This window comes from Monodelphis domestica, chromosome 1 (genome assembly GCF_027887165.1).
Source record: "Monodelphis domestica isolate mMonDom1 chromosome 1, mMonDom1.pri, whole genome shotgun sequence".
NCBI classification, from domain to species: Eukaryota; Metazoa; Chordata; class Mammalia; order Didelphimorphia; family Didelphidae; genus Monodelphis; species Monodelphis domestica.
The window spans coordinates 429,839,240-429,858,123 of record NC_077227.1 but is presented as its reverse complement, the minus strand read 5'-3'; the positions used below and the strand labels follow the sequence as shown (position 1 = coordinate 429,858,123).

Genomic DNA, 18,884 nt, shown 5'->3' with positions numbered 1-18,884 from the left:
ATTTCCCTCTTATACTCTATACTAATCCTGTCAAACTCATATAGAAATAGATCCCTGGGGGCTCCATGCTGATTTAGAAAACCATGAATTAATATTATTTGTGTTGTATTGCCACATTTGAGAGTTTGGGGGAGGATTTGAGTGACATCTGTACTTTGCATTCTAGCCAAATTAGACTATGCTTTCTCCCTTCTATCTTTCTGAAATTTCCTCCCTCTATGCCTAGAATACCACTTCCCCTCTCCCCTTCTCTTCCTTTATTGAATTTCTGCCCATTCATTAAAACCCAATTCAAATGCCACCTCCTCCACAGAGCCCCTCCTGACTTTCTTGATTTCTAAGCACTGACCTGAAGAACATACTCTTCCCTTAGAAGTACTCTCCATGGTAATAGTTTTGTAAATCTCAAATATATTTATGCATAATATTATGCATTATACTTTTTGATATTCATGTGTCTTGTCCCTCTGTTAAGTTCCCTGAGGTCATGGTCCACATTTGATCTAAACTTTGTGCTTTCCCCAATACCTAACTCCACATAAATATGCACTCAAAACAATGTTTGTTAAATGACAGGAATCATTTAATTGCTACTCGTTAGCATTCAACATCAATTAATCAATAAATAATCATGTGCCCTACCACATGCCAGGGCATTTTACTTCTAGCTGAGCTAGACTGTGAATTTCCCTGTTCTTGACCATCCTCTCATATTTGCATCTTCCTATTCTTCTCCCCAAACTAGGTCTATCAGTATGGCAAATGAGAACAGTACTTGATTTTTGTCAGAGGAATAGGGTTCTAATCTCAACTCTTAAATCTCTACCACCTAAAACATGTGTGAACTTGGGCAAGTCAAAAAAATTTCCTGAACCTCACTTCCTCATCTGTAAAATAAAGGAGCTGGACTAGGTTTCTAAGGTCTCTTTGAATTCTGAATCTATGAGCCTCTGATTCTATGAACATAGTTCCTCATGCATGCCTGTTTAAATCCTTGCCCCTCTTCTATGAAGGCTCACTATACTATCCCCAGCTGTCACCTTCTCTGATTTCCCTGTATCATTTTGTTTGGCTCTCTTTTTTGCCCCTATCACATACTCCCTCAGAGTTTACTTACTGAACTATAAATTCTTTGCATTATTGTTCATCTTTATATTCCCAGCACTCATCCTCAAGAAAAAATAAAACCACTTTTCCTGAATCACTTTCAAAGGGCCTTCCTATGTCTCTGTAACCCATGTTTATGTGAGGGTAAGAGAATTTGACTTTATTTTTTCTTTCTGCCAAGAATACTCTTTGTTCATTTCACTTGAGTGTGCTTCATTACACACAGAGGAGAGCAACTGAGCTAAATATCTCCTTCCTTGTAGGCGAGGTTTACTTCACCTATTTTTCTGCTTTTCCTCTAGGAAATTGTGCTCACTACCAGAAAGGAGGATGGTGGTACAATGCCTGTGCCCACTCCAATCTCAATGGGGTCTGGTACCGAGGAGGACATTATCGCAGTCGCTATCAGGATGGAGTCTACTGGGCCGAATTCCGAGGAGGTTCTTATTCTCTTAAGAAAGTGGTAATGATGATTAGGCCAAATCCCAACACATTCCACTAAAAGAAGTTTCTCTCTTCCAACCTTGGACTCTCATCTGCCATCACCCAGCCTGAGCAAAAGCTGAGCAAGCTCTCCAGAAATCATCTCTTCTGCAGCCTGGAATGCCAGGTCTTAGGTTTGTTACGAGGAAGCAAGGACTTATTACTGCAGCCGATTTTCATAAACCATTGTCACAGATAACTGAATTCCAATGATGCAGTATTCTCTGCCCATGAGACCTTTCTTCATGCCAGGAAGCAACTAATGTAGCCCGTTCTTATAGACAGAAGAGGGAAAGGATAAGACTGCAGATAGTTTTTCTAACAAATTAGCTCTCAATTCTGGGAACACCTAATAACAGAAAATTTTTACTTTACATCAGTGTATATTTGAATATACACTGTTTCACAAATGCATATGTTTACATATGCATGTATGGTTTCAGTCCTCATGTGATTGAGCTACTATAAACTGGTCAATTATCCTCATCACAGGAAACTGTCTCCTTTGAAGCAATGTACAGCAGTTGACAAACCAACCATCAACTATAGTGAGTTTATACTCAATTTCTACTTCATTATATCCAATCAAGAAAGGATGCACTTGAATAGCCCAAAGAGTGAATGCGTGTCCACTATTGAAAGACACTCATTGCACTAGATGACCTCTGAAGTCCCTTGCAATTCTGAGACATTTCTATGATTCAATGAATCTTGGAATCATCCTAAGTATTAATGTCTCAGATACAGCAGGTTCCCAGCTTTCCCTATCAAGCCATCCTGTTGGTATTCAAATAAGTTTCAGGGACTTTCTTTCCATTTCTACACTTTCATTTCTCCTTTTTTTTCCATGTTGCATCCTCAGTATCTCTATTCTTTCAGCATGACAAAGCACAAAACTTTTCTCCTCCTCATTAATTGCTACTGTCCTTAACTGTGTTTTCCCATTTCTAATAGCCATGCAGGCTCCATCCTTCTCCTCTTAGTAGTACATTCTGGTCAAGGAATTTTTTCAGAATGAAGTCTTAGGTCTCCTAAGGCCCCTGAACAGGAAGTGGACTGGGCCTTGGTATGTGGTCAGGAAAGGAGCCAGTGTTATAATTGTAACCACCTACTATATAAATCAAGAGTGAATTTTCATTCATATTTTGGCCAACACATCATTTTAACCTTCACATAAATAACAGCCTACATCTTCTACCATGTGCTGTACTAAGTTTGATCAGTATCTAGATATTAAGCCAGAAAATGGCTCCAGACCAAAAACCAACCCACCAAGGCTGGAACACCAATGAACAATACCAACAAAACAGTGATTCCAGATCTCTAGATAGAAGATCACTTCATTCTGAGAAAGTTAGGTTATCAGGAACATGCCATACCCAATATGGAATTTGCTAGTTTGTTTGTGAAGAATACAATGGTCTTACAGGTCCTTGACCCTGTCAATCTTGCCATCTGATGCCATTTTCTAGCTTACTTTTATCATAAGACATGTTGCAAAACAAATTAATATGATGGGCTAGCAATTAGTGAAGTTCTTGGCAGTTCAGCATATCACACAATAAATCTGTGAGATCCCCATGCCTTATTATATACTGTACATACATGTGTGTGTGCCTGTTCCCCTTATTACCTCAGTATTTCTCAAAAAAATGTATGATGTGTATTAAAGTGATGTCTGATGTAGCATGTGTTGTATATATAAAAAGTAGGATTTTTAATATATTCCCAGATTATCCTTGTAATGACACAAATCTGCAATAAAAATCCACAAATGCTATTTTGATGTATCCATATGGTGCCTTATTATTTTATAAATTCCTTCCAAATGCTTAACCCATGAGATCCTATTTAAATAAAAACAGGAAATGAGAGAGAAATGTTGAGATCTACTGGCATTACTTCAGATAAAATATGACCATCAAAAGAAGCAAGATGTGTGTGAATTTTTAAATAAAATTATCTGAAAAGTTTCCCTAGGTATGCCTTATCATGGTGATTTTCTCAGATACAGGTGCCACAGGATTCTCTTTTGAAAATATTTATTTATTTGTTATATTAAAATACCCAGTTAACTGCCTCCTCTTCTCTCTCCCCATTAGAGAAGGCATCACTTGAAAAAAGACATATGTATATATAAAAGTATGTCTTACTTATTTCTGTTCATCAGCTCTTCATCTAGAGGTGGACAAAAATAAGTCATTCTTCAAGTAATATTTATGTTGCTATATATAATGTTCTCTTGGTTCTGCTCATTTCACTCTTCATAATTTCATGTAGATTTTTCCATGGTTTTCCAGAAGTAAACTGTTCATTATTTCTTATGGCACAGTAGTATTCTATCACAATCACATGCCACAACTTGTTTAGCTATTTCCCAATTGATGAGTATCCCTTCAGTTTCCATCTTTGCCACCACAAGGGGAGATGCTATAAATATTGTAGAGCACACAGGTTCTTTTCTATACGTCTTCATAGAATTCTAGCATCTCAGAGAAGGCAGGAACCTCAGAGACCACTAAGTCTAGTCTTAACAGAACAAGAATCTCCACTATACAATAACCAAAAAGTGGGGTTTCACGTGAAGATGCCTATTAAGGGGAACTCCCTTAGGCAGTTTTCTCTATTTTGAAGAATTTTTGCTTGTTGGGAAGTTTTTTCCTTACATAAAGTCTAAATGTAACTCTCCTCATTCACCCACTGCTCTGAGTTATGTCTATTATAGCAAAATAAGCAATTCTTTTTTTTTTAAACCCTTACCTTCCATCTTGGAGTCAATACTGTGTATTGGCTCCAAGGCAGAAGAGTGGTAAGGGCTAGGCAATGGGGGTCAAGTGATTTGTCCAAGGTGACACAGCTAGGAAGTGGCTGAGGCCAGATTTGAACCTAGGACCTCCCATCTCTAGGCCTGGCTCTCAATCCACTGAGCTACCCAGCTGCCCCCTAAAATAAGCAATTCTAAAGATCTGAAAGTTAATACACTGATTCCTTGCTTCCAAATTGTTTTCTCCAGACTAAACATCCCCAATTCTTTCAATCTATCCATGTCTCACTTTCCAATTCCTTTATCATCATAGTCACTTTCTTTTTAACACTCTTCAGATTATTACTCCCCTTCTCAAGATGTGCTGCCTAATTCTAAACACAGTGTTTAGATATGTCTTGATTAGGGCAGAGGATAGTGGAACTATTATCTCCTTTACTGGACACTATGCTATTATAAATGGAGTCCAAGACCAAATTCACTTTTGTAGATTATGTCTCACTTTTGGCTCATATCAAGATATAGCCTACTTAGACCCCCTACCTCCCACCCTCCCAGATCATATGAAAATATAGAAATGTATCCAAACTGCAGAAGAAAAGGTAAGAATGGCTCTTCTGTAAGAGAATTGCTTTTAGAGATCCCTTAGCTTTGACCCAGTCATGTAAGTGCACCCAATGATACTCATGACCAAAGAATGAGATCTACTAGAGAGCTGTCTAGGTGACATGGCTTGTGGGTTTTTCTCCTTTCTTTTAAAGGAATCATGTAAATTCATGCAATTTGCCAGTAAGAATCCCGTTAGTCTGGAGCTGCTGGAATAGAACTACATTGGGTGAGCACTGTTACTCTAAAGAGGCTGCTAAAATTCTGTGCCCCCCCACCCTAGAATAAGCTTACAGATACCAGAAGAGGGAGATCCCCTGGAAGAAAGCAACTGGAAGAAGATGCAATCCTGATTACAGAGAATGGAAAGACCATAGAAGGGGAGGAATAGAATTCTAAGGATCTTCTTAATTCAAGGCCAGGATGTCTTCTTGTTACAGGCATTCTTGTAGCAAGAAGGGGTCCTTTCTCATTTTTCAAAAGCTCCCAGTGACCCCTTTAACAATATGACTTCCCCTGACTTTGGACAAAGATGTTTTAACCTAGAAACACTAGCAACAACAAAATTGCCAAAAGCTTCTCTTCTACCATAGCCAGGGCAAATACCTGACAAATACGATGTGAGGAAGTAATTCCCACAATGGAAGAGTTTTTAATGCAACTGTATTCAAAGGTTATATGTTATAACTCAGCAATGCAAGAACTACTCACCTGCTAAAAGCTCTGTGTCATCTCAACTGCCCAACTCCTTTATGAAGTATGGGCAACATGGTACATTGAAAAGGGTGCTGGACTTGGAGTTAAAACCTGGGTTCCAGATCACGATCTAATGCTTAACAGTAACCATGTACCACCCAAACTCTTTCAGTTTTAGCTTTCTAATCTGTAAAATGGGGAGCTTACACTACCTGTCCCAAAGGGCTGTTGTGAAGAAAGTACTCTTTAAACCTTAAAGCACTAAATCAGGTTACTATAATATTATCTAAATTTTATATATCTCCCAGATCCTAGTACATTGCTTTTAAAGTGAAATGCTCATAATAGATGTATATTCAACTAAATTATCTATGTGTATATACCTCATCTAGACTGTAAACTCTAGGAAGGACTGTGTTATTAAAATCATAAGCATAGTACTCTGACATAGTAAATATTCAATGCATCATATGAAGAATAAGAACCACATTTCTTCTCCCAAAAGTATAGCAGGGAGTCAGTCATCATAAGATCCCAAAAAATCCTTACCATTGGATTATGGAATTCCAGGTCATCAGCCCAAGACCCTCATTTAAAAAGATAGCAATGGGCCTCAGAATGTCAAGGAACTTGCCCAAGGTTATGGTTAGCAAGTGTGAAATACCCAAATTCAAACAGAGTTCATCAGTCAATCAATTATTAAACATTTATTTTCCAGGCACTATGTTAAACACTGGGGATACAAATCCAAGAAAAAATTTAAAAGATGGTCCCTGCCCTCAAAGAGCTTGCAATCTAATGGGCGAAAATAAAAGGAGGTTGAAAAGTAGGGGTGGGGAAGAAGGAAGAAATTCTAAGATGGGAGAAGTGGATGGTGATGGCCAATGAAGTTCAAAACCATCACAGCTGGTAGAAAACAGGGAAAAGACTATGCTGCACCCATTTCTGAAATAAATCCCATAGAGCCCATGGCTCTGTCCTCCATTCATAGGGTTCAATCAGAAAGGCATACCAGACAAATTCAGTCTTTCAGGATAATGAGATTTCCAAATGCTAAGTTTCCTGAGGAAGGAAGGCATGATGGAGAAGCCCAAAGATGTCCAAAAGCAGTAAAGCTGATGGGAAATGTGGAGAAACCTATGCTGAGCCCTTTCTTAAAGAGAGTCCCCGGATCCCAGATTCTGGGAAGAGCCATGTACAGGCTAAGAAAAGGCTCATTTGTGGAGGCAGCTAAGGCATCAGATAAACATGGCTCACACTTTCAATGGGCTTTCATTGAACAACTCAAATAGAGTTAGCTGCCCTGGTGAGCCTAGAGTCTAGGATGGAGAAGTATAATTCTGGGAGGGGTATAGGTCTGAGGTCTGCCCACAGAATGCAAAGAAACATTTCAATCTGGGGTTCTGATGAATATGAGCCCAGTCTTTACTATCAGTCCTTACAATACAAGTCTGCTAGATGATATTAAGACTCAGTAATTTATGATAAAAACCAAGTCTGCAGGGTTGTGGCTACAATCTAGCATGCCAAGGACTATGGGATTTCTACCATTCTTAGGCAGGGAATGGTCCAAGGGCAAGAATATCATGCCTTTGCTGGCAAAGTATAAATAAGGCTCAGGACCTATAGCTTCCTTCTTGAAAATTTTCTTTTCCTTCAAGAACCAGCTGAAGTACCACCACCATAATTAAGTCTTCCTTGATCCTGTCAGAGCAACAATTCCAAAATTATGTTTTGGGGACCTGTTGGAGTTTTCAAGACTCTTTCAGGGGATCTGTGAGGTAAAAATTATTTTCATAATAATACTAAGATATTTTGATTTCTAATACAGAAAATAATAATAAAGATTATATACATGAACAAAAGCTCTTTGTGGAAGAGGGGGTTCTCAGAAAAATTTCTGAGAGTATAAAGGCATGTTGGAACCAAAAAAGTTTCAGAACTATCGTCCCAGAGGAAAGTGAGTTATTTTTTTTAAACTTTCCTAAAGTCTTTTGTTTAGATCTCTCCTTTATCCCTATTACATTTGAATCTATTATACCTAGTGATATACATTGTTACAGTCCTCTGTTGGATTATAATCTCCCTGAGTGAAAACGATATGTATTTTATCTTTGTATGCCTATCACTGAGCATATAGAAGTTGTTAAAAACATTTAAAAACATAATTGACCAGAAGTCCTGTTGGACATTTGGGACCTGGCTCTGACTAGGTTCTTTACTGACAATACTGACAATTCCTTATTCTAATTACTTCCCTATCACATTCTGAGTCATGGCTCTGTGGGTGAGAGAATAGGCCCTGAAGACTGCATATTTTTTCCCATAATTACAAATAAAAAATCCTTTCCCCTAATGCATATCCAGAATACGTCCTATCTCCCCTTTCAGTAACTGAGTAGGGGCCATTTCACCACATTTATCAATGGTATCATCTTATTTCCCTCCTCTTAGTGACCAAGGATCCAACTTCAAGAGTCCTCTTTCCCTTCTCCTTTTCCTTTGTCTCACACCCAATCTGTTGTAATATCTCCCATTTCTGACTCTTTCTCTCTATTCCTCTCCTTTCACAAGCTCATTATCTTGCCTGAATTATTACAATCACTTTCCAATAGGTCTCCAGTCTCTCCCATTCAATCCCATTCTAAAGTCAGATTAATCTTACAATTCATAGTTCTGATTAGGTCATTCATCTACTCAAAACAGTCAATGGCTCCCCATCATTTCTTGAATAAAGTTCAAACTCTAGAAATTGGATTTCAAGGCCTTCCCTTCCATAGTGTGCTTCCATTCTATCTTTCTGATCTCATCTCAATGATTAGCCTTTACAGCTTCTAGACTCTGGTCAAATGTTTCTATTAATTATCCTCTATCCATAGGATTTTGAATCACAGGAGCTGGGTCTGAATCCCAAACCTCCTATTTATAACCTTTGTGACCTTAGGCAAGTCAACTAACATCTTTGGGTATCGGTTTTCTTAAATATAAAATAATGAAGGAGTCAGACTATCTGATAATAAGGCCCTTGATACTCTGTATCCTAAGTTTCTAATAATTTGCCATCTGGTGACAAGGTCTTTCTTGTCTTTCAAGATCCAGTTGAAATTCTTCTTCTATAAAATCTCCCCTTATTTTCTCTGGTGGAAGTGAGCTCTCCATCATGTGCTCTGATAGGACTCTATGAAACTTGAATTTGCACTCTACCTGTGTTCTTCTCATCTCCTGTAAAAGACGAGCCTGAGATAGTTTCTTCTTCACCTTTTCACCCTTCATAGTGCCTTGTACACAAGAAGTACTAAATGGACTTTTGCTAAATGAATGAAGAAATTAGTCATTAATGATCAAAACAGTCTTCTGCAGGGACTACAGGGTTTAGAAGCAAATTGGAAGACACCTCAATTACAAAATGAGTCTGTTTGTTTTTTTTAAACGTGCCCACACTATCATGTTTTTCAAGCTATGTTGCAAGAAGACTCTCAGCACGTGGACTGCACACAGGAGCATGAAGCCAACAGGCTCCAGAGCATGTGGAAAAATGAACTGAGCTTCTTGCTTCCTGGGCTAGGAACACCCTCCTGACTGCATTACATGGGAAAACTTCCTTACAGGCAAGCAAAGACACATTCCATTTGGAAAGTTTGCTATTCGGGCACTTTCCATGGAAGTGTTTTTCTTTTTCTTTTTTAATTGTGACCAAAACACAAGCCCTAGAAATACACAGCTCAAGTAGCTTTTGAACTCTGCTGGTGAGGCTGACCAAGCCAGCATGAAAAATCTAAGTGAGGCCAGTTGCTGCTCCCCAAGTATAATTTAAGAGAAAACGAAGAGCGGCAAAAGGAACTCTGCCAAGGGAAAAAGAAATGGTCAAGTTTCAGGCATTTTTTCCTATAATGTGCTTTTCCAGGAATTATGTAACTTCTCCTCTTTAGATAAACACATCCTTTCAAGGGAGGTGGGGTGAGGGGAGGGGGGGAAGACAACATTCTTTCTAGAGGAAAAGTTTATTGAAACCACTCTCCTGAGTTGGACAGGTTGTCCATGCAGAGGAAGCCCCACTTCTTCAAGGGGTAGTACACCAAGAATGTTCCTCCTTGTCTACATCATTTCACCTAACTTTTAAACACTGACCAGGAAGAGGGATTTGACTTGTCGTGCTTGGACCCACAGGGCAGCATTAGGAGCAATGAGTGGAAGCTGAAGAAAGACAGATTTTGGCTCACTGTTCAGGAAAAACTTCCTAAGAATTAGAGCTGTCCAAAAGTAGAGTCCGCTGCCTCAGGAGATGGTGACTTCTCTTTCCCTGTAGTTTCTGAAGCAGAGAGAACAGCTGATTGCTTGTGTCGGAAAGACTATAGAAAAAGGGGATTCCTTCGTAGTTACAAAGCTGACCAGAGGGAAAATTCTGTGCTACAAAAGAGTACTGATCTGGTAAGATCATCAGCTCATAGCTCTAGAGCTGAAAAGAGCTTTTGAGTCCACCTGCCCACATCTCTAGACCGTTTCACAGATGGAGAAACTGAGGCCTGAAGAAGCTAAGACTTGTCAAAAGTCTCACAAGTAGTGTTAGAAGTGATGTTTGAGCCCAACCTACCTGAATACTGAGCAATGCTATTCCACAAGGATCTCCTATACCCTCAAAATATTAAAAGAGCCAGAGGATGGTTGTCTACCATATTGGGTAGATTCTGTCTCAATGGAAGATCAATGAGAAAACACAGACAACAAAAGAAGAGGGCAGGAACACAAGGACAGTTTTTAATCTGAAATGCTTGAGAGCATTTATTCTTTATGAGCTTTGAAGCATTGAAGCATCAACCCCAATAGAGTCCCGGAAGGAGAAAACATAGAATATTCTCATTCCACAGTCCCCATTAGTCCTGCTCTCATTCTTTCTTATCTGGTTGCTTCTACTTCCCTAGTCAATGTGAAGGGGAACAACTGGACTTTATACAAACTCATGGAAAGCTTGGCCTCACCTTCTGATGAAACCACAGAGTGAGTGACTTTACCTTTGGTCACCAGATCCTGTTGCTTCCACCAATATAACTAAAAATCCTTCAACAAGAAGACAGTAACTAAAGAGGCCTTTCAGCTTTAAGCACATTAGCAGATGGGACAGTGCAGATGCCAAGGAGTGTCTTAAGAGGCCAAAGGAGATGTTACTATTTGTTATTTCAGATTATTCAAATGAAGGGATATTTAATTTTCTCGAAACCTACAACAAAATGATCAGAAAAGAAGTAAATTTAAGGATTTGGGGACTGTCTCTTTAGAATTGCGACCCCCAGAGTTATAAGGGAAGAGCTTTGCTTTAAATTGATCTAGTATTATAAAAAATTATTGTTATAGGAATGAGATTTATTTTCTTATAGGGATATGAGTTAATATTACTGATGACTGATAGTGTTAGAGCTAGAAAGACCCTTAGTAATTGCTAGAGCTAGAAAGACCCTTAGTAATTGCTTAGTTCAATAATAATAATTATGGTGATAGCTGGCATTTGTGTAGCATTTTAGTTTATGATATGCTCTACATATGCTATACCATTTGATCCCTAAAATAACCTTGTGAAGTCAATGCTACTACAACCTCCCTTTTACAGATGAGAGGACACCGAGACTCACAAAGATGACATGACTTGCCTAGGGATGCACAACTAGTAAGTATGTCTGGCACAATTTGAACTTGGGTCTTCCTGACTCTCACACCAGCACTCTCTATCCACTACACCAACTAGGTGCCTAGTCCAAACTCCTCAATTTACAGAGAAGCAGAGTAACTTGCTTAAAGTCAAATAGATATTAAGTAGTAGAACCTGAACTTGAACCCAAGTCCCACGGCTCCAAGTTCAATGCTCTTTCCCTTACATCACTCTATTTCTTAGTCCTTTTTTAGGCAGCTGAAAACTGTGTGCTTGGGTTTTTTTCCCTAAAGCTGTGTTCAGGTAACCCCTTTCCTATCCCCTATTCTCTGTCCAAAAGCCCCAGCAATAAGAGCCCCAGAGAGTATAAATAAGGAAGACTCAGCTGAATCCTTTAGCTATGAAGAGAGGTACAAGATGAAAGTGTGGGCATCCCTCAAGGCTCTGTCCTAGGGTCCCTCCTATTCTCTCTATACTCCATTGATGATTTCATGGCTCAATGATCATCCTTATGTATATGATTCTCAAATCCATCCCCAATCTCTCTATTGATCTTCTGTTCCCATCTTGCCAACTGCCTACTGGACATCTATTTCTGGATGTCCTGGAAGAATCTTAAAATCAATAGGTCCAAGACAGAAGTCATTATATTTACTCCCAAATCCTCCTCAAAACTTTCTCATTTCTGTTGTAAGTGCCACCATTCTTCTAATCACAGAAGTGCACAACCTTAGAGTCATTCTTTACTCTTCCTTATAATTTGATTCCTGACCCCTGTCCCCTAATCACTCAGCTGGAAATTCATGACATCTATGGCATCAGTACCCTTCTCTCCACTCACCAAGCCTCTACCCTGACTCAAGCCCTCATTGCTTCTGACCAGAATCACTGCAATGGTCTCTTAATTGATTTTTCTGCCTTTAGCCCCATCACCTCTAATTCATTCTCCAAACAACTGCCAAATATCATCCAAAAATGTCAATTATGTCTGGTTAACCCCGCTACTCATAAATCTCCTCTCTTTCTTCTGGGATAAAACATAAAATCATCAGCCTGACATTTAAAGCCCCTTATGCTCTTGCTTCCATCAACATTTCCAGTGTACTTTCATATTGCTCCCTTGCTTACATTTTCAGTTTCAGACAAACTGTCCTAATAGGAACTCTGTTGTACATGACTTTCCATCTCCATCTCTGGACCTTTGCACAAGTGCTCTGTCCCTCCCCTCCTGAAGCCTAAGAAAATACTCCCTCCTTCCTCTGCTTTCTAGCTTCCTTCAAAGCACAGTTCAAGTGTCAACTCCTACAATAGACCTTTTCTGATTCTCAAAATTATTAGCATTTTTCCTTGGAATGTTTTATCTCTTTGTGTGTATATTAGTAGTAGACTATATATTCCCTAAGAGCAAGGGCTCTTTCATTTTTGTCTCAGTATCTAGACACATCTATCTATCTATCTATCTATCTATCTATCTATCTATCTATCTATCTCTGTCCAGCCATCTGTCTATCTAGGTACACTTGTATATCCACATATGAATATTCAGATATTAGCATAGTATCTTCTGCATAGTAACTGTTGAATAATTATTTGCTGAATTAATTTGAATAATAAAGTTTCTTCTTCCAAGTGATGACAAAAAATCTAACTTCCCAGGAGCTCTGGGGGCAGGCATGGAAGGAGTGAGAGTCTATACTATAGAATCACAGAATGTAAGCACTAGAAAGCACTTGAGAAATTATGAATGCAACATCATTACTCTTATAACAGAAAAACCCATAGAGGTAATATAACTTGCTTAGAGTTGCATAACTGGTATATGACAAAGCCATAATTCAAACCCAGATTGTCCTTTTCCCATTGAACTTCATTACACAGAATTGCATTTTATTTTCAGGCCCAATGCAGAATAGAGAACTCCCCAAAGTATATTCCCAGCAGGACTATCATTTCCCTGAGATAGAAACTCAGCTAGTCCATGGTTTTATTCACTTTGTGCATTCATAGTAGAGCACTTGTCGATTTGAAATCAGAAACTATAAACATTTCATAGAAATCTGAACATGTTTTTTCCAAGCAGGAAGAGTCTCTTCTGAGCCACCTACCTAAATAGGGAATACTGGGGACCATCTTCAGGCTTCGGATGTATTCCCGAGTCCTCTTATAATTATCTTCCTTAGACATCAAGTAGTCCAGCTTTTCAAAAGTGGTCTTGTCTTTTCTATTCAAAAGCTGGAGCAAAGAAAGAACAATTCAACAGTATGAGGAGAGCGAAATCACAGCTGGTAGGCAAAAGGAAGCAAATGTGGTCATGGAACATACAAAAAATATTTTCAATGGCATATTTCCTCCTTTAAAAAACTGAATATTATAAAGAAGTGTTTCCTTCATAAAATAATACTTCACACAGAAATGGGACACTTGGTAGGCTGACTTACATTTTCTTTTCCTTAGATATAGCCAGATCCCAATTAGTATAAATAGGGAATCGCAAGAAGTGGTTGCATTATTTGAATTCTCATGGTATATTTCCATCAAGCTAGAACTAATGACCATATTTTACAAAATTATAACTTTGAATAGTAGTGTGAACTCTAATATGTGAGACCATCCAGGGGATTTGTTGATCACACTAACTGTGATATAACTAAACTGTGACAAACAAATGAGCTCTGGTTCAGAAGATCTAGATTTAGGTCCTGCCTGGGCTATGTAACCTTCAGAAAGTCACCACATCCTTCTGAGCCTCAATTTTGTTCTCAATAAAAAGAGACTGGATTAAATTATGTTCAGCATTCAGAAGCTATGTGATCAACTATCTGTCAGTTTTCAAGCTTCTTCATTTATTTTAAAATCATTTTTGTTATAAAATTAATAAACCTCAACACCAAAGAAACCAGCAAAATAAGAAATAAACAAAGGTACATATAGAACCACAAGTTTTAAATTATTTGCAATTTGCTAAAAGAATAAATATACATGTATAAATATAAGCAAAATACTACTAATAATACATTTTATAATCTGATCTTTTTTATCTATGTAATAAGCAGCTTCAGTTGCAGTACTGAAGTGCTGGAGTGAAAAACATGGATTCAAGTCCTGGCTCTCCAACTTAGCAGTGGCGTGACCTTGGACAAGTTCTTTCTTCTCTCTAGGCCTCAGTTTCCCCAGAAGTACAAAAATAACTGGTGTCTGACATTTTTAAAGTTTATGAGGTATTTCATATATTATCTTATTTAAGTCTTATAATAAGCCTGTAGAGTAGATACTATATTTATTGTTATAATTTTTTGAGGTGAGAAAAACAAAACTTAGGGAGGTTAAGTGACTAGCTCACAAACACAGCTTCTAAGTGTCAGAGACAGGACTTGAGTGAAAGTCCAATACTATATTCCTTAATTTCAAACTGCTTCTCCATGGCCAACTACCTTTAACAATTGAGGCTAAAAATATCAACAATACTGTGATCCAATAAAATAACATGTCATTAATGTCAAAAGAAACAAACATCTCTACCAGTTATAAAGATTTTCAGAAGGTGCTCGAGGACAGGTATACCTTAGTTGAAACATGCCTCCAATCTCTACCTTCTCCAAGTCACCCTCCATGTAATTCTTTAGTCCTTCAACAGAGTTGTAATTTCATTGATATGGCTCTGTTATCCAATGGTGCAGACTGTCACTTCTCTATATCATCTTATCCTGTGTAAGCCCCATTCTCCCATATAGGGCCTAGTCTATGAGCTACAGGCCTCCTTCTGGGTCTAGTCACAGTTACCATATTCTCAGTATAAGTCAGCCATCTCTCTGTTACCCTTTCCTCTTATTATGTGGATGATTCATTTCTTTTTTTCTGGTCACACATTTCCTTGCTAAGATCTTTTACACCACTTCTTGCACACAAATATTGTTGGTAAAGCATTGTAACCTACTTACACCCACAGTATATATGGCCATTATTCTTTAGGTCATCTTTATGTCTTATTCTTTAGAAATTGGGATAATCCCTCATTTTCAGACCATCGATATGAAAATATGTTAAGAAAATGCGGTCTTTGTGTCAGGGAGCTGCTTTAAGCTCAATGAAAGAATCAATTTCCCAAATGCAAATGAGCCTATTATCTTTATCCTGTTCAATTCCAAGAACATGTCATTCTCCTTCAGTAGTGTGTATCAATGAATTAATTCAATGGGCTGCCCATCTAACTGCATGTTATAGTCTTGATGGTAATTTTTAAAAATAATTTCTTCTTTCCTTTATGGATTTTTTTAGTAATTCTCTTATGAGTGATGAATGACAATGAGAAAAGTACTAAAGTATTTTGGAACATAGTTCAGTCAAAAAAATGTGGTCTTCAAGTGGAAGCAAATAAAGGATATTGCCATCTATGGAGATACATTTGTCCATCTGAATTCTCTGCAGAACCTGTTCCATGAGAGTAGAAAATGCACTTGGGGAGAATATAACTTTTTTTTTCATTTGACTGATGCTGACAACCAAAGAGATAATGCGACAGAATTCTCTATGGTTGCATCCATCAAGAAATCTTGTGTTATTTTAGCATCTATAGAAGAGACCCATTGTTAGAAAATATTAAGATATTAGGAATGATGATGTTGTTAATCTTCTAGAGAAACTGGAAGGAATGGGATCAAGGATGCATCCAGAAGGATTGGCTATGGCAAGGAGAAGGAGGATCTCTTGATCTGAAACTAGAGAGAAGGATTAAATAGTGGAGGGAGATATATGAATGATGTGAGTTGAAGAAAGGAAAAAGGAGAGCTCTCAGCAAATAGTTGTAATTTTGGTCAAGTGTGAAACAAAGTTCTTGATTAAGAAGGTAGAAAACAGGGTATTATGGGAGATTTAAGAAGACAAAAGAAAGTTTGGAACACTCATTATAGAGAATAGGGTATTTCTCTTTATTCAGTGAGGGCCTGATTGAAATTAGATAACTAACATAAGTTTGTTGTGGACCCAATCATCATGGTTTCATGATCTTCTCTGGCTCTGCTCAGCAGATTGTGAAGAGGAATGAAGATAGTAGATGGCAGGAGAAATCTAGGACTGGAGTTTGGCAAGATGTGATTAGAAATGGAAAAAGGGGAGCAAGAGATTCCATAATGGAATACAGTATAGAACTGAGCTGGCTTACCAAGAGGTCAAATATGGAAGGAAAGAGAATATAGTCAATTTGAGATTTGTATACCTAGTTGTGTCAAGTCATCCACACAAAAGGTCATTTTGGTACTCAAGCTATAGTAGATTCTGTAAAGAGGCAATGGGTAGTTCCTGGAATAAGTACTGTAGCTAATAAGATCTGTACAAGCTGTTCTATTTGCCAAAAATTCAATCAAGGGGCATTCAGACAGAAAGGTTAAAGTGGTAGACCTTTAGTATATTGTCCATTTGAGAGTCTGCAGATTGATTGCATCAGCATGCCAAAAGTTGGAAGATAGAAGTTTTGCTTGGTAATTGTTGATAGATTAACTAAGTGGCCTGAAGCATTTCCATCAAATACAAATACAGCTAGCTTTGTGGTAAAAGTGTTTATTAAGGAAATTATTCCTAGATTTGGAGTACCTCTTACCATAGACTCTGATAAGGGATCTCATTTCACCCAGGATATCCTGAAAAGAGTCTATGAGAATCTAGGAATAATACCCAAATATCATGTTCCTTATCACCCACAAAATTCAGGTCAAGTGGAGCATGTAAATAGGGAACTCAAGACTATGGTGGGGAAGATCTATGATGAAACTCATCTAAAATGGCCAAATATTCTTCCCATAGTTTTGTTTTACATATGTACGAGACCAAGAGCAGATTTACATGTTATCATCCTATGAAATGCTCTTTGGACATGGTCCACTACAGGCAATGACTTGTAAGAGTCTATATATATCCCTTAGGAGGAGACTGTCAACTTGCTTCTTACCTAAGTGCTTTACAACAACGACTCAAAGAATTGCATAATATGGGAGTATTGATCCAAGCTGGTCTATTGGATTATTCTCTCCATAATTTCAAGCCAGGAGATATGATATATGTTAAATTTTTTTTGCTAAAACATCAAAAACACCAGAGAGTTGGTTAGGTCCTTATACCATTGTGCTAGTATCTCCATCTTCAGTAAAAGTTTTGGGTAGAGATTCATGGTATCATTGTTCACATATAAAATTAGCGCATGGTATAAATAATGAAAATGTACAAATTACTGAACAAGAAGAAATTGAAGAAGAACAAATAGTCGAGAGTGAGAATCAGTAGTCAAAATTGAGTCTGCAGTCAGAAAGATCAGTAAGGAGAGGACCATTCCAGTGGAAGAGGACATCTGGATGGAAGAAGACAATACAGATCAAGAGGAGAATACAGGAAATTAATGGACATTGTTAAAAGGCTGAAAACTTATAAATTTAAAGACTTTGAGAAACTTGCAATGAAAAGAACCATAGGATTAATGAACTAATGAATTAAAATTTTGGGTAATGTATTATAACACAAAACAACATAACACAAAACAACATAACACAAAACAACATATTTGCAAGCATTTGTAAATACATTTACTACCACGGAGTTGGAGAAGAAGAATTAATTCACGCAAGATGTGATGAAAACAGGAGGGAAAATCTGAAGTAGAGCTAAGTATATTATCTGCAACAGTAACATAACAGTAACACTAACATAACACTAGCAAAACAACATAACTATAGCAAAAATAACAACATAATAAAACAAATACAAATACATAAACATGGCTAGGTTACTTGAATCGCTATGTGAATGAGTAAAACAATGTATAGTTAGGGTACTAACAATGTTATAAGTAGTTATAAATTAGTTACTAAATAAAATTATATAGATAATTTAGTATAGAAATATAACTAGACAGGAGAATTTTGTTAATATAGAGCTTTAGTTAGATAAAGATTAAAATTTAAGATAAATAAGATACTGACAAGCATTACAACATACCAAACATACATTAAATGACACAAATAACATACAACATCACATATCACAAAATTGTAAATACATATGTAAATAGTGTGTACAATAGCTAGGATTGCAAATTAATTTCATTATAGAATATGCATGTGTGTGATATATGTATCATATGTGCATATATGAAGTTTATGTGAGTAGCATGCATGTATATATTGTATGTGTGCACTATATGTATATGTAAAATTTATGTAAATAGATCACTTTTGTACCTATTGTTATATGTAGTTTGCATAAGTGAGTCTAATGTTTTGTTTTAATTTATGTGTAAAACTTATGCAATGTTGTGTTTATTATAATTTTCAAAAAATTTTCTCTAAGTTTGTTGTTATGCATTACAATAGAAGTAGTATGTTTTGTATTAGTTGATAAGAGTAGTATCTATAAGTTTAATGTTTGCCTGAAAGTTGTGTTTATCTTTTGCTTTGATGTTATTTGCTTGTTGTGCTTTTGAATGTTTGAAATTTGTACTTGTTCATTATTTAATTCCTTTTTTTTCCCTTTTCTTGATGAAATCCCTAGAATAGGATAGTATTAGATAAGTTAAGATGGTTGAATGTAGGTGATTTGTTATTT

General features: G+C 37.3%; 2 protein-coding genes across 5 annotated transcripts in view; one reads left to right on the top strand and one right to left on the bottom strand.

Moving 5' to 3' along the window:
- ANGPTL2 (angiopoietin like 2) overlaps positions 1-3,370 on the top strand; it is a 59,478-nt gene extending 56,108 nt beyond the window's left edge. Inside the window, exon 5 of the mRNA XM_007474666.3 lies at positions 1,410-3,370. Within this exon, the coding sequence (XP_007474728.1) occupies positions 1,410-1,609 (200 nt within the window). The 3' untranslated portion in view covers positions 1,610-3,370. The remainder of the gene's footprint in view (positions 1-1,409) is intronic.
- The window catches only part of RALGPS1 (Ral GEF with PH domain and SH3 binding motif 1), a 662,857-nt gene that overhangs the window by 332,344 nt on the left and 311,629 nt on the right, over positions 1-18,884 (bottom strand). For all 4 annotated transcript variants that reach the window (XM_056812171.1, XM_007474667.3, XM_056812172.1 and 1 more), the window contains one exon: positions 13,403-13,529. In XM_056812171.1, coding sequence (XP_056668149.1) covers positions 13,403-13,529 — 127 coding nt within the window. The remainder of the gene's footprint in view (positions 1-13,402; positions 13,530-18,884) is intronic.